The sequence below is a fragment of the Myotis daubentonii genome, chromosome 3, assembly GCF_963259705.1.
Source record: "Myotis daubentonii chromosome 3, mMyoDau2.1, whole genome shotgun sequence".
Classification (NCBI taxonomy): Eukaryota; Metazoa; Chordata; class Mammalia; order Chiroptera; family Vespertilionidae; genus Myotis; species Myotis daubentonii.
The window spans coordinates 210113692-210139593 of NC_081842.1; the positions used below are offsets into that span (position 1 = coordinate 210113692).

A 25902-nucleotide genomic window follows, 5' to 3' on the forward strand; every position below is an offset into this window, starting at 1 on the left:
CCAGGAGGAGAGCCCCCACTCTGCCTGCTGAGTCTGGGGCTGCCCCGAGGGAGGAGCCGGAGCTCTGCAGGCCAGGCCAGCGCTGCGTACCTGGTAGGTGCCGTGCAGCGTGCTGATGAGGAGGGTGATCTGCTCCACCACAGCCAGGTCCTTCTGCAGGTCCTGCAGCTCCTGGAAGAGTCGCGGGGGACCGAAGTACACCTTACCTGGGCAGAGAGAGACCGAGTCAGCTCAGGAGTCAGAAGAGGCCAATGAGAACCCAAGTGTCCGCTCACTGCAGAAAAGAAGAGCTGTCGCCCTGGGGATATGGCAGCAGAGACAGAAAGAAACATTACCAGGCTCTTGTCTAGTGGGGAGCACAGGTCCAACACAGGCAAAGTCCAGCACCTGTGAGGCGGGGCCCACTCTATCTCTACAAAGGGTCACAGGCGACCAGAAGACAGAACCAATTATGCCTGAAGAGACAAGGAGCCCTCATGGGGCCAGGAGAGTGGCGGGCACTGCCAAGAAGTAGAACAGCATGTGCAAAGGCACTGTGGCTTGAGGAGGCCTGTGAACAGCAAGTTGTTCAAAAGCATGCTGAGGACCTACTATGTGCCAGGTTCTATTCCAGGTATTTGAGCAGTGGTTCTCAACCTTCTGGCCCTTTAAATACAGTTCCTCATGTTGTGACCCCCAACCATAAAATTATTTTCGTTTCTACTTCATAACTGTAATGTTGCTACTGTTATGAATCGTAATGTAAATATCTGATATGCAGGATGGTCTCAAGCGACACCTGTGAAAGGGTCGTTCAACCGCCAAAGGGGTCGCGACCCACAGTTTGAGAACTGCTGTGTTAGAGGGACAGGTGTGAACAAGACAGGGTGCCCACTCTTATGGAGTGCATGACCTGGGGGAAGGGGAAGATGGGGAAGTGGTCGTTTACAACCACAGATGATGGGAGGTACTAAGGAGAATGGTATCAGAGCGATGAGACAGTGATGGGGGTGAGGGGGGAGGATGCCCAGATCTCTACTGATGACACAAATGGAGTGCGGGGGCTTGGGAGATGGACAGCAAGTGATGGAGCAGGAGGGACCCGCAGGACAGGGTGGGAAGTCCTTCAATGCCATGCTAGGGAACTTGGGCTGTATTCTCTAGGCCGTGGTTTCTCAAGCTGAGATCCACGGAATCCCAGGAGGGGAGTTATTTGGGGCTGTCATTTAGATGATTATCTAAAATTCAGATGCACATCCTGAGTCACCTGGAGACGATGACTTCAAAGCCATGTTCCGCTGCATGGAGTCCGGGCTCCCATGGACCTCGGTACTGAGCAGGGCGAACTGAATGGTCACCATGGAGCAGGGAGGTGGCCAGGGGAGGGAAGTGATGGCTCATACCAAACAAAGGGCGAGATGGGCTCTGCGGGGACCCCGACAGGTACGCGGGCGGGAATGCGGGTCACCATAAGGCACCCTGTGTCGTGGGTGCAAAGAGCTCCGAAGAACCCGCCCCGTAGGAGGCCACATCCATATTGTGAGCAATTTGGTGCCAGCAAAACAACATCACCCATCCCATGACATTAATGCTGTTCGTTTGAATTTTATGGTTTTGTAGCTTCATTTTTATCTCATTTGTGATTTTTGTTTTGGTTTTATGGTTGTTCAAGGGGTCTGAGCATAAGGCGTCAATTATACCTAGTCTTATATTTGCACACATTTGAATAACAATATAATAAAAAATCATTCACGGCCAACTGGGGTTCAACGAGAATTCCTTTTTCCCCTTAAAGGGGGTCTGGCAGCATATGACTGTCATCTCAGGAACGAAGCACAGACAGCACAGTGGTTGAAGGCGGTCCCAGAGTGAGGGCAGAGTCGGGGGGTGGGAAGGGGAGGAGATCTGGGGCTGCAGGTGGCTCCGGAGCCCCTCCCAGGGGCTGCTGCACAGGCAGCCCTGCCCGCCTCCCAGACCAGGGGGAAGAAACGCAGCATCTGGATGTGGGCGCAGCTGTCCGGCCAGCCCTCTAAGGGCGAGAGTAAATGATGCAATCGCCCTGTTTCCAGAATCAGCAACAGCCCCATGAGGCAACCTCCAGGGTCAGGCAATGGACAGAGCCCAGAGCCTGAGCCGAGCCTGGCCGGTGGGGGAAGGGAGTGCAGCCAAGCGCTCTCCCAGCCCATGGAAGGTGCTGCCGGCTCAGTGCTCCTTTCTGCTGGCTCTGCGGTTCAGCACCCTTCATTCATTCAGCAAACGGCTGTTAACACCCCCTGGAACCAGCTCCGGGCAGCCAATGCACCGGCCTTGAGAGCATGGGGAGGGTGGGGGTCAGGGGGAGGAACCTGGTCCAGTTCCAAGGAATTTAAAGAGGCTTCCTAAGGAAGGGCTACCTGAGCTCGATGAGGAAAGGCAAGTAGACAGAAACAAGCCTGCGGAATGGTCAGGACAGGGGAAGGAGGACCCAGCAGGGCCAGGAAGCCCTGACCTGGTCCCTGAGGTGTAGGAGCAGGATTAGTGTCACCTGAGACCCTGGCTGTCTGGAGGGGCAAACTGAGGCACAGAGAGGAGGTGACACCTGCCCACATCACAGGGAGGCAGGCAATGCCCAGGCGGGACTGGCAGTCACGCTTCCTGACAAAGTCATTGCCTGTGCAGGCACATGTGTGCACACGTGTGTGCAAGGACACGTGGGGCTGGAGTGGGCCGGGCCGGGAGTCCAGTGTGTGCAGGTGCGGCTGTGGGATGTGCGTGTACTCACAGAGGTTGGGGTGTGGATGTGGGTTTGTGGGGCTGTAAACCAGCAAGAGCTCTGGGCCAGTGGCCCAGCAGCCTGGGGGCCCCCGGATGGGCCCTGGAGCCTGAGCAGGTGCTCCCCGGGCGGCAGTGGGCGGTACTCACTCTGAGCCTGGCCCGAGGCAGAGGCCTTCTTGGCGCCGGCGTGCTGGATGAGCACGTTGTCCTTGTCGTAGGAGCCGCCCTCCTGGCCCACCTCCACCACCTGCACCTGGGGCAGTGCCGTGTTCCACTTCACCACATACTTGGGCCCCAGGGGCACCAGGCTGCTGATCTCCAGCTGGCCCCTGCAGGGACAGGGAGACGGAGGCCTGGAGAGCCAGCAGCACCCCAGCCCCGGGCCAGCCCAGATGCCCCTTCTCAGCACATCAGCTCAGCCAGGCACCTCACCGCCCAGCACAACACCTCAGGCCAAAACCAAGCCGGGCAGGGCAGGGAGCCGTCGCTGAGGCAAAAGCACCAGGCGCCCAGTCCCCAGCCCCAGATCCAGAATCATGTGCCCCTAAAGCCCCCAAAGCCCTACCTGTGGTTGGCAGGCCTGAGGAAAGAAACAAGGAGGGGAAGATGGTTACTGTTACCGAGTGATTCTACAGGGAATGACTGCTGAGGGCCGGCGAGGTGTGGGCAAAGGGGACCCCATGGAGGGCCTGCTTCCGGGGCCAGCCACTGGCCTCCAGTCTCCTATTCCCACAACAGCCCTTAGGAAGCCTTTATTATTCTGGACGAGGACACTGATGCTCAGACAGGTCACAGGACTCACCCCAAATCACCCAGACAGATCCCCCAAAGTGGGCCACTAGCATCCCCATCTCATTTTCACATCATGCCAGGTGGGCAGAGAGGGTGTTGGTCAGACTGGTACCTAGGACATCAACGGGACTTAAAAATTAGAGTGTGGGAGAGCGGGCGTGCGGGAGGGAGTCAGCCCAGCCATAAGCTGACTGCCGCTCTGCTCTGGGACACAGGCCTCCTTGCCCGAGTTCCCTACCTGTGGACTGGCACAGAGTAAGGGCTCAATAAATATCTGATGGGTTAATAGTGCCCAAGTCCCCAAACAACCCTGCTTGCTCCCCTTCTAGGCCTGGAATCTGCAACCATGGACAATCCCCAATCTGCTCCATGACCCTGGCTGTGGTCACGGGCAGGTACACCGCCGACCCCGGGTGTGACATCAAGCCAGGCTCCGTGGGCACACTGACCCTATGGGGGTTCCAGGCAGGGGTGGGAGAGTCAGGCTGGGATTCCACTACGGTGGCTGCTTTCCCTCGGGGGTCTTAGCTATTGTGGCCACACTGTGTGTCTGGGATGTTTTTAAAGCGCGTTAAACACCGGGAGCAGAGATTTTCCTCCACAAGCAGAGAGGAGCCCGGCTGGGGAGGTCCGGCTGCCGTTCCTTTGGTTCAGGGTCATCATCCCTGCCGCCTATAAGGCCAAGCAGGGGACACAAGTGAGCGGACCAGCTGATGGGACAGTGAACAGCAGTAGAGGAGACACGTGACCAGCACCCGGCCCGTGTGCCCTGGGCCATGTGGGATCTTCACACTTTCAAGAAAAACAATTGTCTCCAACTTTGGGCGAATGGCTTATGTGAACCAAACAAGATCCCTGAAGGCCTAATGCAACCCATGGGCCACAAGCCTGCAGATTCTGGTCTAAAGAATCACCCTCACGCCATCCAGGGCTCCAACCCCTCCGGGCACAGCCTGGCAGCCGGCCCTGGGCATTTCTACAACCTCTGACCCCGGAGCAGCACCCCAGGCCCCTGTGGAAGAAAGTGCTCTGGGCAGTGGGGGGACAGGCCCAGGCTCGTGTGAGAAACGCTGAGGTCCGGTGGGAGGAAGAGCCATGGGAAGTAGAGCAGCTGGACACAGGAAGGATCCCATGAATGTCAAAGTGGTCAAAACTCAGGAGGCTGCTCAGTGACCAGAACCGACCCCACTGTGCAATGGGCAGCTGTCTCCCAAAGGCCGGGTCCCCTGTGACCTCGCCAGGTGCTTCCTGGCTCCGGGACCAGGAACAGAGCAGGCGAGGAGGGATGGGAGAGGAAGCCGGGGTATCAGAGTCCTAAGCTGAGCTCCCCGGGACCCTGTCACAGAGGGGCCGGCCGAGGGGCCCTGTCACAGAGGGGCCGGCCGAGGGGCCCTGTCACAGAGGGGCCGGCCGAGGACCCTGTCACAGAGGGGCCGGCCGAGGACCCTGTCACAGAGGGACCGGCCGAGGGGCCCTGTCACAGAGGGACCGGCCGAGGGACCCTGTCACAGAGGGGTCGGCTGAGGGACCCTGTCACAGAGGGGCCGGCCGAGGACCCTGTCACAGAGGGGCCGGCCGAGGGACCCTGTCACAGAGGGGCCGGCCGAGGGACCCTGTCACAGAGGGGCCGGCCGAGGGACCCTGTCACAGAGGGGCCGGCCGAGGGACCCTGTCACAGAGGGGCCGGCCGAGGGACCCTGTCACAGAGGGGCCGGCCGAGGGACCCTATCACAGAGGGGCCGGCTGAGGGACCCTGTCACAGAGGGGCCGGCCGAGGGACCCTGTCACAGAGGGACCGGCCGAGGGACCCTGTCACAGAGGGGCCGGCCGAGGGACCCTGTCACAGAGAGGGGGCCAAGGATAGGAACAGGTCCCCAAAGTCCCCCAGCCGCTTACTTGAAGTTGATGTTGGCGCAGACCAGCATGTCGTTGAGCAGGAAGACCCTGCGCTCCTTGGACTTGATCAGCTGCCCGCGGTCACCGTACACCGTCTCCGTCAGCGTCTCACAGAGGAGCAGCTGCCTCTGGCCCGAGGTCAACAGCTGGTGGAGGGGGACAGAGCAAGGTCAACACCGAGAAGCACGCAGGCTGTTACACAGCCATCACCGTGCCAAAGACCCAGAGCCCTCCGGCCAGAAGGAGACCGAGGCTGGGAGAGGCCGAGAAGGCAGGGCCTCGCCCTCCACCTCCAGGTGACAGGAGGCACTGGGGAGGGCCACAGGCTGGGTCCTCTGACCACCCACCCTGCCCAGCAGCCAGCATCCCTCTCAGGTGAGCCAGCCATTGCAGCCCGTCCCTCTGGCAACCCCGCCTAACCAGCACCACCAGGAACCCCAGCCCTGGCTCCCAGAGCACCATATGGGAAGCCATCGGGAGGATCATTTCACCTGCCCACACCTCAGCAATCAAGTGGGGCAACAAACTCCACCGCTCAGGTCACCAAGGTAACGCACGAGCAGACGTGGCTACGTAACTTCCCAAGCCCAGAGCAAGATGGAACTGTGCCCCTCGTTCAAAAGTTACTACGAATTACAAGACGGCGATAGCAGCGCATTAAACCCAGCGCGGGCCCTTCTGTGCCCCGGCCCTGTGACAATTCCGGGGGTACACCCACGAAGCTGACAAGGCAAAGATGGCAGCTGTCCCCACTGCTGCTGTCATGACTGAGCTCACCAGGAAGGGGTGTGGCCTCACGCAGGGAGACCCCTGGCCTGGAAGTCGGTCCGGTCCCTGCACCCTGACCTGTTGAACCTCGGCCACTCTCACCTCTTGGAAGGGCTCCCAACAGGGCAGGGAATGTCTGCTGGTCAACAAGGCGACCCTCTGAGGTGGCCAAGGACCTTCAAGCCCCAGGCATCTCCGCAGCCTGGACACCAAGACCCCCCTCCAACACTGGGCCCCCCTGGGAAAACATCTTTTTATTAATAGGAATATTGGGGAGTGGGGAGGCGTTCAGCAAAATTCACTCCCAAAACCCATGACTCCAAGGGCAACAGTTATCCTGCCCACCCTCCCGAGGGGACGGGCAGAGCCCCCCAAACCTCTCCTGGAAAGAATGCCTGTCAATCTCCAGAAAACCATGTGTCTCTGTCGACAGAGAAGTCCAAACAAACAGTACGAAACCCCACTGTGCGCCGGACCCAGTGCTCAGCACTAAGCATTCCGCTTCTCACTTCATCTGCGCAGCAGTCCCGAGGTCATGCCCATCCCCAGAGGAGGAAACGGAGATCCCAGAGGTGAAGGGACCTCCGAGACCCAGTGTGGATGGAGCCCTCCAGCTCCTGGCTGGGCCATAGGAGTCAGGGGAGAACCCGCTGCTCCGAACACAAGGAAAAGATTTGAGGTTCCTCGGGTTCCCCACATAACTGCTGGGGCCGAGCTCCTCCCACTGCTTCTACCAACAAGCTGACCCCCGCTCAGGAGACAGGCCTGGGACCCTGAAGACAGCGGGTCCCGTGGGAGACTGCCAAGTGTGCCGTGACCCAAAACGTGGAAGAGGAAAGTCCCCTGGGCTTCTGGCAACCAACCCCCTGCCCTAAGGCAGAGTTAAAAAGAAAACCCAGATATTGCACAAGCGTCCCCCGGAGGGTCCCGAGCAGGCACATTATGAAACAGCCGCACAGTTCCGTTTGGGGCCCACCCAGTTTCATTTCCGCTTTCCCCTGGGTGATGGAGCAGGGGAAAGCCACTGGCCCGGCTGAGATTGCCCAAGGGGGCCCTGGCAGGGGGAAGGCACGGCGGCGGCTGCCACCATACTCTTCACAGCATCCACACCTAGCAAGACACCCCCTACATGACAGGTGGAGAACCAGACTCAGAGCCTACAGTTCCTTGCCCAACGCCAACAGGTTTCCCTGACCTCCAGCCAATGACCACCACTCCTTACTGCCCAGGTCCCCCTGGGGGACAGAGCAGAATAGAACAGATGGCTCTTCCCTGAGTAACTGCTATGGCAAAGGGCTTCCTTTTCCCGGTAATCTCTTCCCACGGTGGCTGCACAGGTGTGTGAGCAGAGGCAAGAAAAACCCTGCCGGTTACAGAAAAGGAGCTAAAGCAGAGGACAGAAGAAGATACTCCAAAGGGCAAAGCCCATTAAATATCAGCACAGGTGGCCACGGATGGGCTGAAGTCTTTTTCTCAAGAGACATCCCAAGATAGAAGGCTTGGGTGTTACTAGCTACCATAAGGGTGTCCTGCCTAGAGGCAGGGAGCGGGCAGGGGATGACGCCCAGCCTTCACGCCCGCCTTGATCAATCATGGATGGGGACGTCCCCCAAGGAGGAGGCTCTGTCTTCTACCCATCTTTTCCCCCCATCTCTTTCCTCCTGGAATAGGTGAAGCAAACCAGGTGCCTGTGGGGCTAGCAGGGACCTCACTGGGAAGACGTGGGGAGGGGCTGAGGGGAGTGGGAAGCCCCAGCTCAGGTGACTGTTACCATGTAGGAAGTTCCTTGCCCAACACCAACAGGTTTCCTAGCTCTTCCAATCCTTCAGGAAGACCCTCAAGTCTGAATTTATGGGATAGCTCTCCATTTTCAAATGTTGGCAACTAATTCCTTTTTTTTTTTAAACTACAGTGTGGGTCCAAAAACACATGTGCAGCCTAAATTTGGTGGGAGAGTCTCAAGATGTAGGACCCTTGACGCTTAGAATTGCAAGGGACCCTGCAGGTTGTCTTGTCCCAGCCCAGTTACTCAAGCTGTGCTAAAGATATTTTAAAAAATGGCAAAGTGGTTTAGAGAGTACTATATACTGTAAGGTCGCGGTCCACCTGGAAAAGGCTGTTTTCCGACAACCCTTCCCGTACTATTAGGACATTCACCATGTGGCTGAAATCTCACTGGCCTTAGTCACTGGCCTTAGTTCTGCTTTCAGGCCCACAGAGCCAGAAGGCTCCCAGTTTTCCCCAAAAAAGATCTGGACATCTCCCCATGACCCAGCACAAAGTCACTTCCCCAAAGAACGACCCATGCTCCCGCTACTGTGCCCCGGGGCGGGGTCGCCTCACCCTGAACCATCTGGGCCAACTTCTACCCTCCGGTAAGTGAAGGAAGGTGAAGGCTGGGGTGCAGATCTGGGGTCTTGCAGGCAGCTGAGGTCACATGCCACTCGGACACAGAGGACTGACGTCTACCAACAGGTGGCTCTAGGAGGTGACTTTTTTTGTACTGGCTTTGTATTTTTATATGTTTTTATTGATTTCAGAGAGGAAGGGAGAGGGAGAGAGAGGTAGAAACATCAGTGATAAGAAACATCATTGATTGGCTGCCTCCGGCACGCCCCCTACTGGGGATCAAGCCCACAACCCGGGCATGTGCCCTGACCAGGAATCGAACCATGACCTCCTGACCCACACTGGCCGGGCTGGCTTTGTATTTTAAAAACAGGGGTCTCTACAGGCTTATTTGAAAGTTCTTCAAGATTTTTTGGGGGGAGGGAGGGTAGAATATTCCTAAGTTGCAACCCCAAGACCTAGTATGGAATTTTCATCTTTCTTCTTCTTTAAAAAAACACTGATAATGTTATTTGTATTAAGTCCTTTGTATTAAGGGCTCTGGGCCTGCTGTTTTTCTGACTCCCTCATTTGCCCCTGGGGGTCAGGCACCTTTGAATTCTCCTTTCAGTGGGAGCAAGTGAGGTTCAGAGAGGTTGTGTCATCCCCCTGAGGCCACACAGGGAACGCCAGTAGCAACATCAGGATCCAAACCCCAAACTCTGACTCCAGAGCCCACTTGCTCAAGCACAGTATTAGGCTACCATTTCCCATATCTTTACCCGCAATTCCATGAATGAACAAAATGAGCTTTTATCCTAAAGTAACACGAACAGTAATGAATGTGGGGGTCCAGTGAGACTCATCCTCCAGGTAAGGTCTGTGGGCACAGAGAGAAGCCAGGAAGCCCCTCCCTCCAAGAACACTGCCACCTGGTGGTGGCCACGAGGCAGGCGGCAGAGAGGTGACCAAGGCTGCAGAACAGGTGAGGGCATGCTCACAGGTGGGGCGCCCCCGGCACTCACCTTGTTGAGGCTGCTGCGGTCACTGACGCTCTTGGTCAGCTGCTGGATCTCGGCCACCTGGTCAGCGAGCCGCTTCTGCTCATTGAGCTTCTCGGCCAGCGTCTCCAGCTCCGTGAGGGCCAGCTGCAGCGAGAGCCTGTCCGGGTGGCCCCTGGGGGTGTTCTTCAGCATGTCCTGCCAGGGCCGAGAGAGCCAGGGCTGAGAACCCCACCCTAGCAGACCCCCCTGGCTGGGGTCAAACCCTCAGCCTCCACACCCCTACGGAGACCCTGGAGACCGGTCTGAAAGGCTCAGCTTGCAGCCAGGGCAGGTGGGACTTGGCAGAGAGCATGGCTCAAGGAACAGCGAATGAATGAAAAAACAAGCATGTGGACCCATCCCTGATTCACCGATGCTGACAGCCACTCCCCAGCTGGCGGCTCTGAGGACAGAAAGGAGGACGCTGCTGGGCCCTCGGCTGGCCGCCTCCTTCCCAGCTGGGCCCAGGCTCACCCGTGACAGAGATGCCCCAAGGTCTCGGGCGCTGGGCATGGGGTGGGGCAGGAACATGTGGGGAGGGGGCCTCTTGCTTCCTGTGAAGCCTGAAGTGGCCCAGGTCAGCTCATTCCCTGAGCATCTCCTCCCTGCCCAGAGCCCACAGGTCCCGGGTTCCACATGCCTTCATTCCCTTCCAGAATCCTGGGCTCACCCACCACCAGCCACTCGGCATTCCACATGGGGAGATGGGAAATACGCTCCCCATCTGATCGGCTCCACTCCAGGAGTGAAGTAGGAGGGGCCGGGCGGGCAGGGAGGGGAGAGGCCCCGCCCACAGGCCACAGCGGAGGCAGGGCTGCAGAGGACCCATGAGAGCCCCCACCCGCCAGGCGCGCACCATGCGGGCGGGGCTGCAGAGCCCGGCGGTACCTGAAGCAGGAGGATGAACTGCGGGAACCTCTGGATGGGCTTCACCATCAGCCCGTAGAGCGTGACGCGGTCGGGGCTACACACCTGCCGCCGCTGTTGGAGACGGGGTGCGGTCATTCGCTGACCCTCTGCAGCGAGGCCCCCGCGCCCCCAGCTGCAGACGCCGCCCGGGATGGGCTCCTCTCCCCGGGCCCAGGACTCTGCTCAGCCTCGGGCCTGAGAGAAGAGCCAGGGGGGTCTCTGGTCCCGCGGCTCCCGGCCACCACGGGGTCCCCACACAGCCCCTCAGCCTGGAGAAGCTAGAGCGGTCATGTTCAGGTCCCTGGACTAACAGCATAACTGGGAAGTTCAGCCGTTTATTGCAGTGGTCGTACCTCTACAAGAGCCGAGACAACCCTTCCCTCCACGTAAACCAGCGGTTCTCAACCTGTGGGTCGCGACCCCTTTGGCGGTCGAACGACCCTTTCACAGGGGTCGCCTAAGACCATCCTGCATATCAGATACTTACATTACGATTCATAACAGTAACAACATTACAGTTATGAAGTAGCAACGAAAATAATTTTATGGTTGGGTCACAACATAAGGAATTGTATTTAAAGGGCCAGAAGGTTGAGAACCACGGAAACGAAAGCAGCCGGGCCTGGCCAGGATGAGGGGAGGGCACGGGGGTCTTACTGTCCTCTCTCTTGCATCTGTTCCCACCACTCCATCCACACACCTGTCACCTAGATCCTGGCCCTCGTCCCTGGTAACCCAGGCTGCTACCACAGCCTCTCCACTGCCTCCACGTCCCTCTGCCCCGGCCCAAAGCCCCGCAGCAGCTCCCACTGCCTGAAACACACTGTCCCACAGGTCCAGGGCGCCCACACTCAACACAGCTGCCTCTGGGCCTCCTCTCCCGGGACTCCCAGCAGCGGTGCTCCCGGGATCCAACCAGACGCGCTCACCTGATGCCATCCTCCTGCCTCTGACCTTTGCCCCCACCCTGCACCTGTTACACTCCTCCTCCATCTCAACCTGCTATAATCCATTGTACCCCCAGGACCCATGGCAGACGCCCTCTTGGACCAGGGCATTGGATTCCTCAGCTGAGGCCTGGCTCTGGCTCACCTGCACCCTCCACCGGAAGGCATGCTCCCTGCAGGTAGGGCCTCCATCTGACTCGCCTGACTGAGCCCCCAAAGAAATCTGGGGGAGCCTGGCCACAGCTACATGAGGCCTTTGGTCCTTTTACCTCTAATCTTCCACATGGACCCCAAGACACCCCTTTGAGAAATTCTCCTCGCCCTTTTACAAATAAGGAAGGGATTGTGGTTCGATTCCTGGTCAGGGCACATGCCCAGGCTGTGGGCTCCATCCCCAGTAGGGGGTCTACAGGGGGCGCCCGATCGATGAGCCTCTCTCATCATTGATGTTTCTATCTCTCTCTCCCTCTCCCTTCCTCTCTGAAATTAATAAAAATCTATTTTTTTAAATAAGAAAAGGGACAGCCCAGCGACACCCTGAGCTCTACCTGGAGCCACCCTGCCCAGCCCGCCAGAGGTACAGGCCCCGGCACTGCTGGGTCTCCCCACGGCAGACCCACCATCATCTCACCCATCCCCAAGAGGTCACAGGCCTCCCCTTCCGCCTGGCAAAGCCAGGATCCCAAGAGGCTAACTGTCACTCATCCTATCCCTCCTGCTGGGGGGCAGGAGGAACCCCTGTCTTCCCATGGGACTGTGGGAGCCCCAAAGGAAAGAGGTGTCCCCCACAAAGCAACATGCTCCCTGAAGCTGGGCCAAAGTCCCCCCTCCTGAGAAGCCCTCCTGCCCCACCGCCGCCAGCGCCCGTTGAGGGGGCTGCGGACCACCGCCAGGCCCACCTTGAGGAACTCGAGGAAGGCGGGCTTGGTGAGACAGGCCTTCTTGATGATGGACATGGCGTTGGTGAAGTTGTTCACGTAGTCGCTGTACACGTCGAGCACCATGGACTTGGAGAACTGGAACGGGCATGGGAGTGGCACGGGAGGGTCACACCCCGCCCACCCTCACTGCCACCTCAACTGCTCTGACGACGCCTGGAGGATCTCAGCTCGTCTGAGGTCAGGACACCTGTCACCCCAGGGAGGGGAGGAGACCGGGCCCAGAGAGGCCAGGAGACCCGAGGTCGCAGGGAGGAAGAGGCGGGGACAAGGACAGCCTGGTGCTCCTCCTGCCCCACCCACCGGTGAAGGTGTGACACCCCCAGAAAATAAAATCCCCCTGACCCTTTGCCTCCCAGGGGCTGCTCCTGACTCCAAGCTCCTGGGACACACTGACCAGGTGTCGGATCTGCTGAGCACTCAGGTTTAAACAATCCTTTCTCTTTTAGAAGAACCCAAATATGTAAGACGGGTCAGAGTGGGGTTCCACCGACTTCACCCTCCTTAGCTCCTTGAGTCTCTTTGGGGCCCAGGGGCTTCTGACACACCCCTCACTTCACGGAGGGGACCTGGGTCTGAGAGGGCCCTAGAGCTGCCGGACATGGCCAAGCCGAGCGGAGGCCAGGCCAGGCCAGGTCTCTGGAGTGTGACCCATGCTGAGGAGGCCCCGACGCCCTGGGACATCCTCCCGGGGCCAAGGCGTGGTCTGTTTAAACATCGCCAACAGTGGTCACCCGGGAGTGCCCGGCAGGGGACCTTCAGACCCCCGGTGGCTGCCCACAGCGGCCGGTCCCATGGACGTCCCCAGCACCACGCCGGTAGCCATCTCCAAGGCCACACCGGGCACTGGAAGGTGCCAGGCCGACCCCTGGCTTGGACCACAGGGCAGATTCGGCCCCGCCACCCTGTGACCCCACCGACTCGGACAGGGGAGCAGGCAGAGGCAGGAGGCTGGCCCACATGACCACAGGGCCAGGCAGGCTGTGGTCTCCCCTGTGTGGGGGGCCAGGGAGAGAGTCTGGGGACACCTACCGAAGCCACGAAGAGGTCCCCGATCTTCTCGGAGGCGTCCCACTCGGCCACGCGGGAGGACAGGGCGATCTGGAACATGGAGTGGCAGTGCAGGATCTCCTTCACGCGGAAGAACACCACTTGGCACTTGCGGAGGCTCAGCGCCTTGGGCTCCATCTCCACCAGCGGGTTGCGGTAATCCTGCGGGGCGGGCGGGCGGGCGGGCGGGGTGAGCCGGCCAAGGCCAAGGAGAACTCGGCGGGCCAGGCTGGGCCTTCCTGTCGGGGGAGCAGGTATCCCTCCCCCCTCCCCCCTCGCCTGTCTTCTAGGAGGATCTCCATGATGTAAGCCTCCTGGCCCCTGTGCCCACCCACAGCCCACCCCATGACGTCTGTGTTAAGCTGGGCTGGGAGGAGCTCCGTGGTGTCAGCCCCCAAGGCCAGGCTGGCCCTGTTCAGCTCTGCTGAGCCTGAGCCAGTCTGTCTGATGGAGCGGAGGCAATGATGTCCCGGGGAGCCCCCCTGTCCCCCAGCTTTGTCAGACACACAGGCGTTTTCATCTTCATCTCCACCTGCCTGAGGTCCGGGGACCGGGCTCCCCTGTGTGGCTCCCACCCCGACAACACCCTTCCCTGTTGGCCTCACTCCGAGAGCCCACAACACCCCAGCAGATTCACCGTTTCAGGAATGCAAATGACAGACCAGGTGGATACACCTGGACCAAGTCACATGACCATCTAGCAATCCCTGGGCATCTGATGGCGAGAGAGGCTGCCTCCTACTCCCTGACTTGGGGGCTCCAGGCCAATTGGAAGGCACGGCCCTGTCCCAGGGGCTCCCAGAGAGGCGGGCGAGGAAGACACAGTCCCTTTCAGGCAGGAAAAGGACCCCGTGCCCTGGACTCTCCAGAACAGCCCTCATTCCACAGAACCCCAACTTTATTTCAGAAAACGCAGGCCCCCCGTGAACACCAAGGCATCCGGAATTCTTAATGTCTCCCATTTGGAGGCCCGCTGTCCCCACAAAAGTTCTGGCCTTTGGCCCCCTCCCCTTATACTCCCTGCCAGGTGTCCCTGCGGGCCCCCCCCCCCCAGGGGCCCCAGAGTCGTACCTGGAGGACCCGCTTCAAAGACTCCACGTAGCTGCCTTCGCTCTGCACGATGGAGCCCAGGATGTGCCTCCGGACCACCTGCTTGGGCCGAGAGCTCGGTCAGCGCCTGCACCAACCATGGCACAGAGCAGCACCTACTGTGCGCAGAACCCAGGTGACGGGGAAAGGAGCCCCAGTGCCCAGAGGAGCTGACAACTAAGGGACCCATCCCTCCCTGGAACCAATGGGCCTGGAGGCCCGGCATTTCCTCCCAGGGCCCCTGCCCACCCCAGAGAAACACCCGTGCTCCCCAGTCTGCAGAATGGGGCGGGGGCCCTGGACGACCCCCAGGTGCCCAAGCTGTTCCCAGAGCAGAGTTCTCACCCGCATTGACATTTAAGACCAGGTGACTGTGTGGACCATCCTGTGCACTGTAAGATGCCTAGCAGCATTCCTGGCCCTTACCCCCTAGATTGCAGTAGCATCTCCCAGTTATGACAACAGACCTTGCCAAGTGTCCTCTGGGGCACAAAATCACCTGGTCGAAAGCCACCGGCCTAGAGTAACTCGTCTTGCCTGACCCAGAAAATTACAGCCTCCCGGTCAGAGACCGGCCAACACCAGGAAGGGGAGCCCTGGGCTACCAGCTGAAGCCTGGGGTCTCGCTGGCTCCACCTGCTTGGACAGTGGCTCCCTGCATGGGGGCAGGGGAGCGGGGTCACCTTCCCAATGCGTTCAGGGGCCAGGGTAACAGAAATGAAGGAAGCAGGCAGATGGCCTCCCAAGACGAGAGGTGCGGCCCCATCTCCCTGATTTTAAGAGGCCGGACATCCGGGTTGTCTGCCACCCAAAAAGGTGACAGATCCCCTTCACTGAGCTTGGGGCCCCTCACACGTCTTGCCTGGTGTCCTCACAACCAGAGGGAAGCAGGTCTCTCACGCTGGTCCGTGGCTGGGAAAACCCAGATGGGGAGGGAATCGATCTGACCGCCCAGGTCCCCCAGCAAAGCCGCCCGGCTCGGCGTGACACTGGGAGAAGGAAGACACGGCCGAGGAGCCGGCTCGGAGGGGAAGCCCGTGTGACTCTGAGACCCCATCCTGACGACAAGTGGACGGAGGGTGGGACTGGACACCTCGCTCAGTCCTCTCGGAGCGGATTAGTTCAGTGCGTCTCAGCCCTTTTTAAATTTAGTCCCTTTTGTCAAACAGCACTTTCATTTGAAACAGGTAAGTCGGAGCCACTCTGGTTGCTGTGGGCGTGGGAAGCAAGGCTCCAGATTTGGGGGGGAGGGGGGGGACCCACCACCAGGGACCACAGCGTGGGGCCCTCGGGGCCCAGTTTGGGAAGTCTGTGCAGCTGGTTGGGAAGAGAACCCAAGAGGCCCCAGCCGGGGTTCAGCCAAGAGCCCCCGACCATCACTTCCCCTTCAAGATGCAGACCTTGTGGCCCCAGGTAATAAGCTGGGACCCCAACATTCCTTCCCCTGAAGACTCCCACCCCCCGCTCCTCCCACAGACCTGCTGAGGGCTCAGGCCATCGGGCATGGGGCCCAGCTCCGGGGTTGGGGGCTTGATGTCCGTGACGCTGACCTCCAGGAGCCCCATGTCCTCGTCCTCCGAGTCACCTGGAAAGTCAGGCAGGTTGGTGACACAGCAAGGCCAGGACAACACGCCCTGCTCAGGCTCCAGGAGCCGGGAACCACCCTGGCCCGGGGTCCTGGGGGCTGAGTGGCGCCTGGGGCCACACAGGGTCAGAGCCCAGTGGCCGCAGCCTCGGCCACACTCCCCTGCAATAGCCTGTCCCTAAATAACCATGAGCGAGGGAGGAAACAGCAGCATCCACTCGCCAGCGTCCCTGTCCCTGCTCAGACCCGCCCGCTTCTGGCCTGGCGAGGCCTGGCCGCCTGGGAGCCCATCACCAGGCACTGAAAATAGTTTTCTTCTGGACGCCGGAAAGGGAGAAGGAAGACCCCCAAAGAATGAGCTATTTGGCTTTGTGTTTTCATCTTTCAAAAAAATATGCAAAGACGCCAAAGGGGAAAAGTTCAGCTGGTGTCCTCAGGGCACCGTGGGCACGAGTGGGCGTGGGTCCCAGGCGGAGGGCAGGGGAGACGGGCTCAGGCAGAGAGAAGGGGAGACTGGCGGAGGGCAAGGGTCTGGCCTTGGAGTCTGGCCCCTACGAGAGAGAAGTGGACACGGGAGACGGGACCCTGGCTGCTCAGGGCTCTGACACCCATGGCAGCGGCCGTGGGCAGCAGGAAGTGGGCGCCCCGGGGAAGCTGGGAAGAAAGAAGTGGCAGTGACTCCCGGGGCCAAGGGAGCAGGGACACTCAGGTGGGCCCTTACCTGAGCAGGAGACGGAAGAGGAGGAGGAGGAGGGACAACGAACCACAGCGTGGGGGTGGGGGTGGTGAAGGCCCTCCTTCCCGGCCCACATGGCACCCGGGCGATCACTCCGCACCCACCCCAGCCTCCGGCCCTGCGGCTTCCTCTTCCCCCATGCAGCGCTGGGTAACATTCTTGGCCGGTGATTCGAGCTCTGCCTCAGCTATTAATAACGCCTCTGGTGGGAGGGTCACTTTAGGAAAGGCTCTGGGCCGGGTGGGGAGGGCCCGGGGAGAGCCCGCTGGCCGCCTGGCTGGCCTGGGGGTGGGGAGAGTGACCAGGAACTGCTCCCAGCCAGCGCGCCTGTCCACCCTGCTCTTTCTCCCGGGCACTCCACTGCGTTCGGGCCTGTCCCCTTCCACACCAGGGGCCAGGGCTGGTTTAGTGCTGCATTCGCGCATGCATTGTTGGGATTAACTGTGCACTGTCACATGGCCAGGAGGCAGCAGAGCTGGGATCTGAACCCAGGACAGAGAGATTCGGTCCTGGCACCAGACACTCCACTTAGTGCTGCCACACACACCCGCCACACACACACACACGCACACACACTGACAATAACGCCTGCCACACAGGAACTGGGGGCTGAGCCAGGCCCTTTCCATGCACATCCTTACCACAGCCCCCTGAGACAGATGCCATCCTAGCCCATTGCCCGGATGAGCAAACTGAGGCACAGAGAGGGTGAAATAAAAGAGGTTGCAGAGCCTCCATTCTCCCTGGCCTACACACCTGACCTGGCCCCGCTCTCTCCCCCCACCCTCACTCCAGCCAGAGGAAGGAGCCTCCTCCATCCCTTCTGTGCCTGTGTGTCCCCAGGCAAGTCACTGAAGCAGGCTGCGCCGGCTCCCTCCTCTCTGTACGGGAACAGGACAGCCTCTGTAGCTGCCTGGTGTTTATTAGGATTCAGTGAGGAGCTGTAAAGCTCTTATGAGCGCCTGGCACGCAACGAATACTCGATAAACGTGAACTCTCACGAAAATCATTTCTGGGACATCGCCTACGTCCCCGCCTCCCGGCCTTTGCACGGGCTCCTTTCTGCGCCCGGAGCACCCGTTCCCCTCCCCTACCCCCTGCTGACCGACCTGGGTCTCCCTCTCCTGCTCTCAGCCCTTCCCTGACCTTCAACCCCACATTCCATTCCCGTTTTCCCCACCCCGAGCCATGGCGCCCCACCATGCCGCCATGCTGCCTGTCATTTCCTGTCTACAGGCCTGTCTCCCCTGCTGCACCAGGAGCTCCTGGAGGAAATGCTGTTCTATGCATCGCGGTGCCCCTGCACCCAGCCCGGGGTGCGGCACTTAGTAGATGTTCACTAAATGTTGGCTGGTGGGGACATGGGTGGCTGATAAAGGAAGGAATGAACAACAGAACTCAAAGGCGAGGCCAGGTGAGCAAGACAGCACAGAAGGCCCAGGGCAAGAGCAAGGGCAGGGGCGCTAAAGGGAGAGGCCCCACCTCCCCTGGAAGAGAAGGCCACGCCTCCAAGAAGAATAGGAAATAGGCTGGGACAGCGGCCTGACACTTGGGGTTCAGTCCCCAAGACCCACCGCCAGAGGAGCCCAGACACCAGTGACCTCGCCCAGCAGGCCCTGCTGCCACAGGGCTGGGCACCAGCCCTCCCAGGCCGGCCCACGGGCCTCACCGAGGACGTCTTTCCTGTGCAGGAAGGACACTTTGCGCAGGACGGCGATCCTCGTCTTCTCCAGCCCGTCCTTGGTCCCGCTCCTGGCGGCCTTCATGAACTGGGTCATCTGGGCAAAGGCAGAGGCGCTCATCAGAGGAGCGGAGGGAGGCCCTGGGCCGCCGGCCACCAAGGGCCACCAGCTCCTCCCAGGCCTCCAGCTCCTCCCAGGCCTCCAGGCCTCCAGGCCAGGACGACAAACATCAAGACCCCGGGGCCCATGCCCTCCCAGGGAGGTAGCAGCAGAGGCCAAGAGGGACAGTGGGGCAGGGCGCCCCGAGACCGCTTGAGACCTCCTGGGACAGGATGAGAAGGAGGCGCTCCCTAGGGGAACCCTCTTTATGGGCAAGGGGAGGTCCTAACTCCATTTCTCCCCTTTGGGACAAATTATACAGCACCTACTCCCATCAGATCGAGGGGGAAGGCTCAAGGCCTGGGGTCCCAGCCTGGCTGCAAGTCCCAACTCCACCACACCCAGCAACGTGACTCTGGACGCGTCTTAACCTCAGTGAGCCTCAGGCTCTCGCTGAGACTCACCAGGGCCGTGAGGACCACGCGGACAGGTCTGGGGAAGCACGCTGGACCGAAAAGCAAGCTGCACAACATCAGGGTTACTTAAGGGGCCACCCCAAAAAGGGGAGCACACACCTCCATCCCATCTGCGGAACCCGAGGGAGGAACCCCGTCCAGTGCCCCCAAACAGCCAGGTTTCTTACTGAGCCACTGTCCAGGAAAGGGGAGAAGGCTGACGTTGCCACAGAGCAGGGCGCAGCTTCCCCTCTGTGGGGAGGGCCTGGGGCAACAGCGCAGCAAGCTAAGCAGAACGCGGGCACAGGAGGAGGCGTGCCCAGGGGGGGAAGCGGGCACCCTGGGCGCTGGGGGAGCCCTGGCCTGCAAACAGAGCTGCTGTCCCCTAACTCATTCTTTCATCCCCTCCGCACCCAGCCCAGCCCTGGCATCTTCCCCAACACACAGCCAGCGCCACTGAGAGAAGCTTCTAGAGGGATGGACATGCCTCCTCTCTGTGTTGCCAGCGCGGCAGCCACTAACCCCACGAAACTTTCGGACAGTGGAAAAGTGGCCGATGTGACTGAGGACCCAAACCCCAGGTTATATTTCATTTTCATTCATTTGAATTTACATAACCCCATGGCTGTCATCATGGACAGTGCCTGCCTAGGAACACCCTCTTCTTCCTGAGCCTCTGCTGCAGCTGGGGGGCACTCCTGGGGCGAGGGGGGGCCTGGTCTCTGCTCTCAGGACCTCCTTCCTCCAAACACCCCCTGGGGCCCCAGTAGAAGGGGCGGGCGCTCCGGGGGGTCTGGGAGAGGAAGGCTTGCTGTAAACCAGTGGGGGCTGAAGCTGGGGGCAGGGTGGCGCTTTTCAGGAACAAGGCCAACTTTCTAGAAACAACCAGCCGTGGGTGGGGAAGGGACGTCCCAGCCCTTCCTCCCCTCTACACGGACAATGTGAGGGTAGCAGGCTTGGCCTTTTGGGCGGGGAGGGTCATAAACACCCGTGAGGACTAACAAGAGGGACAGATGTCCACCCCAAACTGCACGAAGACGCTCATCCTCTTCTGAGGGGGTCACCCCGCCCCCCAGACGGGAAACCTCTGTCTGGAGCCCAGTTCCCAGCCTGGTAGAGCGCCATCCGCAGGGCTGTCCTAGGAACTCCCCACGTGGTCTCTGGGGGAACCCCCTGCAGCCTCTCTGCTGGCATTTTCCTGGGCAGTAAAAGGGCAGGTGAGCACCCCAGAGGTGTCCCTGAGTCAGCCTGACACCCCCACCCACCCTCACAGTGCAGAGGCCGCGCCAGGAAAAGCGCTGGTCTCAGCCTCTTGTCCTCCACATGCTCCCTGCTCCTCTCTGGCCTCGGCTTCCCGGGAAGTTAAACCTGCCCGACCCCAGGTGCCAGCCCCCTCGGGGCACCTGTAAAAGGGCCTGCACACTGCAGTGTCTCTTCTCCTCTCCCTGGGGAGGCCTCAGGTTGGAGGGGGACAGTGCCAGGGGCTGGAGAGCGCAGGCTTTGACCCGCATGAACCCAGGTGTGAAGCCCAGCTCCACTGCTGACCCTGGTGTGACCCTCGCCATCCTCACTAACGCTCAATGACAGCAGTGACCCACCCGCCTGCAGGGTGCCCTGGGGACAGAACAGTCGGGCACACAGTCATACTGCCACCGTCCACTGAGCTCCCAGGCTGTGCTGAGTGCAGCACCGAGCACCCAACATACCTGAGCTCATCCTTACATCCGCCCGAGGGGCTGGTACTGCTTAATGTCCCCATTTCTCAGGCAAGGAAACCGAGGTCAGAGAGGTCAAGAGACCTGCCCAGGATCACACAGAGAGAAAGTGGTGGGATGGGGATTCAAACCCAGGCCTTCGGGCCTTCAAAACCCATAGCACATGGTAGTTGCTCAATGAATGGAAGCTACTGCTGTCAGCAGCATCGTTATCCAGCAACCTGAGTCCCATCTGAGAAGCAGGTCCCCTGAATCTCTCTGCACAGGACGGGGAGGGATGTCTATGTAACCCAATGGTTATTAAATACGCGGACTGCAGGGCCTTGGTCCAGACCTGCAGGCTCCGAGTCTTCGGGGGATGGGGGGGGGGCTCAGAAATCTGCATGTTTCCAAGCTCCCCGGGTGATTCCAAAGGCCCTACGTTTGAGAACCCACCCAGGAACTCCTGTAGATCAGTGAGGCTTCGCTTGGGGGTGGGGAGAAACAGGCCTGCTAAGGCGCCGACCAGCTCCGCACAGGTGCGTCCCGCGGCCAGTTCCGGGTCTCGGGGGCAGCCCAGGGCTCGGCCCACCCTCTGCGGCCCAGGACTCGGGAGGGACAGACAAACAATACCTTACAATCGTACTTGTGCTTCAGCTCCTGCATGTCTCTCCCCCCAACTCTTAAAGCCAAGATGTCTCTCTTAGTCCTGGCGTATCTCTCCTTTAGCCTAGTCAGGTCTGGAGAAAGCTGGAGCCCCCAAGCGGCCAGGCAGAAGGAGAGCAGGTGAGAGGAGCAGGCAGGACAGGGAGGAGACAAAACAGGGACAACAGAGGAAAAAGGAGACTCAGGTAAGGTGGCGGCCGGACAACTCGGAGCAGGCGGGATTTGGGGGCTGGGCTTGACCAGGGCCCAGGCAGCAGTCCAGCCAGCCTCCTGCCTGGACCGGCTCCAGCATCGCCCCACCCCCACATGTCAGGAAGCCGGGCTGGTCTCTGCAGCAGGGAACCCCGCTGCTGGGGAGGAGAGGTGGCAGGGAGGTAGCCCAGGCACCTCTCAGGGAAGGGGAGCAATGCTGGGAGGACAAGGACTGTGTCTTTGTCATCTCCCCATCCCGGGGGGCTTGTGACATAAGAGGTTCTTGGCAACTTTGTGAGATGGATGGATGGATGGCAGGTAGATGGATGGGCGGAACGTGGATACATGGATGAGTAGGAAGATGCACAGAAAGATGGGTGAGTGGATGGAGGGATGGTTGGACAGATGGATGCAAAACAGACAGGCAGATGGGTAGACGGACAGGCTCATGGAGAGATAGATGGATGGATGAATGAATGGATGGAGAGATAAATGGATAGGTGAGCAAATGGATAAAATTAGGTGACTGTATAGCGGGCAAAAGGATGGAGGGATGAATAGATGAATGGAAAAATAAAAGGATGACTGTACTGATGGATGATAGACAGTGCTGTGCTGATAAACATTAACAACCAGTTCTCCAGGCAAAAGAGCTCTGCTTTGTAGCATTTCCGTGGTGTAAATGCTCCCTCCTAACCCATTTCAAGCTACCAACCTGAATCACTGAATGTAAACTTGGAAAGAGACACATACAATTGGTTCTTGGGTTCTTGTGAGCAAGGCCAAGCTGGCTCTAGCACACCACTGGGGGAAGGGGTGGGTAAGTAGAGGGAGGAAGAGAGGGAAGGAGGGAGGAAGAGAGGAGGGAGGGAGGGAGGAAGGGATGGATGGAGGGAGGGAGAGAGGCAGGGAGGACTGAATGGAAGGATGGATGGGTAACTGCTTACATACTCTCTGGGAAGATGGATGGATGGACAGATGGTCAGATAGACATCCAAATGCATGAAGTGTATAAGCAAAGGTGATATTTGGTCAAGTACACAGAAGACCAAGAGAGTGTCCTTTAGAGCAGCGGACACGCAGGGAGATCGAGTCTGAGCTCTGAAGGCAGGCGAGCCTGCACTCACATCACCAGCCCCGCTTACTTGCTGGAAAGTCTCCCCACCTACCTTCCAGCTTCCCCACAGGCAAAAGGGCCATGATCATAACCACTTCACAGAGCGGCTGAGGAGATCACATAGATGATATATCCAATATATCGAGAGCGTAGTGATTCCTCAAAAAATGGAAGCGATCACCACACTCTCTTATTCGAATAAATGCTCACCATCTGTTGAATAGCTGGATGGATAGATGGATGGAGGGATGGATGGATGAATAGATGGATAGATGGATGGTGGGATGAAATATTTTCTTTCAAATTGTATGTGTTGAGTGTGGCTCTACCACTTACTGGCTGTGTGACCCTGACCACGTCATCTAACCTCTCTGAGCTTCGGTCACGTAGGTTCTCTGATGAACAAAATGAGACTCTTCGTGCCCATAACGCCGACCACTCTAGGGTGTTAGGAAAACTAAAGGAAACTGCTTGGTAAGCTGCACCACGCCCGGCAAAGGTTCATGATTGTTATACAAAGACGTAACCAGACAGGGATCCGTCTGTGAGTTACTCAGACTCCCCAGAAACTGAGGGGTCTGGTGTATGTACCGAGTTCTGTTCCATCTGCAAATAAGATTAACACAATAAAGCAGCGGTTCTCAACCTGTGGGTCGCGACCCCTTTGGCTGTCGAACGACCCTTTCACAGGGGTCGCCTAAGACCATCCTGCATATCAGATACTTACATTACGATTCATAACAGTAGCAACATTACAGGTATGAAGTAGCAACGAAAATAATTTTATGGTTGGGTCACAACATGAGGCACTGTATTTAAAGGGCCAGAAGGTTGAGAACCACTGCAATAAAGCCATAAAGGCCACGGGGGCCGCCTGATGCCCTCGATTCTCTAGGGTCAGAAGACCCAGGATTGGGAGTCTCCTGCGGAACTGGCCAGATCCGAGCAGGTCAGAGCTGGCTTTTCGGCCCCGTCCCCTGACCCACTGGATCACAGTGACCTCGGTATGAAGAGGTCACAGTCAGAAAGTGGAGGAGTTCAAGCAGCCCACTCCACAGCTGGAAAAAAATTAGTAACTGCCACTGGCCTTGGGAGGCAGCCAGCAGGTATGGTTAGCGTAAGAGGACCAGGCTCCTGCTTACACCTGGGTCGGCAGCTTGCAAGGAGGTCCCTGTGCACACCCTTCGGTCACTTCCTTTGGCAAAAATCCACCCGTCGAGAGCGGCCTCTCGAGACATGAGAAAGAGGAAGTCCACTAGTTCTCTGGCAGCAGGGCAGGGTGCCAGGCCCCTCTGGTCTCCAAGGACAGGACACAACACCTCCCCAGATCTCTGCTGCCCAGCGCCCCGCAGCCACACCACACAGCCAAGCAGCGGTGGCCCCGAAGCATGCAGCCACTGCAGCGCCAGGCTCGGGAGCAGGTGCGTCCGAGAAGTGCAGGAGGGCAGAGCACTGCAGGCAGGGGTCGGGGGTCCCTGGCAGAGGTGGGTGCTGAAGGAAGGACCCCTCGTCAACCCCCTGTCCTGGGAGCCTGTTGTTCAGGCAGCAGGAGGGCCTTGGCCCATGGCCAGAGAAAAGGTCCCCGTGGTTAGAAATTCCAGGAACATTGTCTGCTGAGGAAGAGCCCAAAGCCCCAGACTCAGGGTATGAGGGGCCTGAGCTCATGGCAGCAGCCAGAGACCCCGCCCCTAGGGCCAGGCCCCGGGGAGGGCCAGCCCAGCACTCTGAGTGCTCCCTGGCCCCTGGCACCCCCTGGGGGCAGAGCGCTGGTTAAAAGGCTGCTTGCCCTGCCACACTCACACCCTGAGCAGGTGAGGCCCTGGCATCTGCAAATTCAACCGGCTACCACGTGATCCTGGTGCCCATGCAGGTCTGAAGGCCACCACCAGAGAGCCCCAACTCAGCATCCCCATGTCTCTGTGCTCTGAGAGGTGCCTATCGTACCCTTCCAGGCCCCAGCAAGAAGGCAGGGGCTGGGGACATGGCTGTGGGGGATGAGGAGGGGCAGCCAGAGGCGAAGACAAGGGCTGGCCTAGGCAACAAGTCCACTTGCTCCCACAACCCAGGGCCGGCTGAGATGTGCCCATCCTGCCCTCCTACAGACAGGCTGCCCAGGGGCCATGGTGGCTTCATAACGGAAGCCCCCTTTCTCTCTTAAGTGGTGCACGCTGCCCCTTCTGAGGACAGAAGCAGGAACAGCCTGTTTCTGGCTTTTGCCGGGCCACCACTTTGGTCTAAGCCATCTCTCCATCTTCCCCAGCTGCTGCACCCCAGCTCCCAGCTCCTCTCTCCTGGGCCCCCTCTGACCAACCCCAGCAGATCCCACCGTGTCAGGCAGGCACCATGGGTGCAAGGGCTCACGGTTACAGAACGGCATTTTGTCTTCATTCTTGACAAATTATCTCATATTCGGGATCTCCTCCTAGACCACAAAGGTTCCGGGAGCCTGGGTGGGTCTTCCTGTTCCTGTGTACCCCAGCCCACACGCTAAGATGTGGCCTAAGCATACAGTAGGTGTCACAGATGCCTAACTTTCTTGCTAGCAGCATGTCAAGGCCACTTTCCATGGCCAGCCCACGGAGGGCCAGCCACAAGACCAGGCGAGACCTGCTCACTCCAGGCTTCCTGAGGACTCGGGGGAGCCTTCTTGTCTGCGGGGATACCCACACTTAGAAAGGGGCAGGAGGCACTAGGAAAGACTTGGAGGCCCCCACCACCCCAGCCCAGGTCTGGGACCCTCTGCCTTGTCCCTGCCCCGCCTCCAGGCTGAGCTCGCCTGCCTGTTTGTGTCTTTTCTGAAGGAGCCTGAGAGGGACCCAGTCACCTCCGGTCAGTGAGTAAGAAGCTGCTCCCACTAAATCCCAATCTCAGCATGGCTAGAGCCTGCCTTCTGGGGGCATCTGTAGAAGGAATGGGAGCAGTGAGACTGTCGCAGGAGAGGAGGAGCAGGCAGTCCACCCTCCTCTCGGCCTCTGGCTCCCTCCCGAGATCAGCAGGATGCACCCCATTCCAGCAGAACACCAGAAGGAACCAATGCATGGGTGGCGCCTGGAAAGGCCGAGGGAAGGAGCCGCCCAGGCAGCTCTGTCTTGGCCACAGCAGCCCCCCTGGTTCCCCTTGCCAGGCGGAGATCTGGGTGGGCCTGACTCCACAGACCAGTGTGGGGCAGGCAGAGCACAATGA

The 25902-nt window shown here is 59.4% G+C and overlaps 1 protein-coding gene across 50 annotated transcripts in view; it reads right to left on the reverse strand.

The window, feature by feature from the left end:
- Positions 1 to 25902, reverse strand: part of ARHGEF10L (Rho guanine nucleotide exchange factor 10 like) — a 146750-nt gene that overhangs the window by 43562 nt on the left and 77286 nt on the right. For 46 of the 50 annotated variants that reach the window (XM_059691033.1, XM_059691077.1, XM_059691078.1 and 43 more), the window contains exons 8-18: positions 21378 to 21494; positions 18484 to 18592; positions 15972 to 16078; positions 14476 to 14553; positions 13387 to 13566; positions 12316 to 12432; positions 10449 to 10541; positions 9543 to 9716; positions 5422 to 5567; positions 2881 to 3062; positions 91 to 206 (exon numbers count right to left, since the gene is read on the reverse strand). In XM_059691033.1, coding sequence (XP_059547016.1) covers positions 91 to 206; positions 2881 to 3062; positions 5422 to 5567; positions 9543 to 9716; positions 10449 to 10541; positions 12316 to 12432; positions 13387 to 13566; positions 14476 to 14553; positions 15972 to 16078; positions 18484 to 18592; positions 21378 to 21494 — 1419 coding nt within the window. Of the gene's footprint in view, positions 1 to 90; positions 207 to 2880; positions 3063 to 5421; positions 5568 to 9542; positions 9717 to 10448; positions 10542 to 12315; positions 12433 to 13386; positions 13567 to 14475; positions 14554 to 15971; positions 16079 to 16799; positions 16994 to 18483; positions 18593 to 21377; positions 21495 to 25902 lie in introns of those variants that run through there. The other 4 variants (XM_059691081.1, XM_059691080.1, XM_059691083.1 and 1 more) reach the window with 3 other exon arrangements.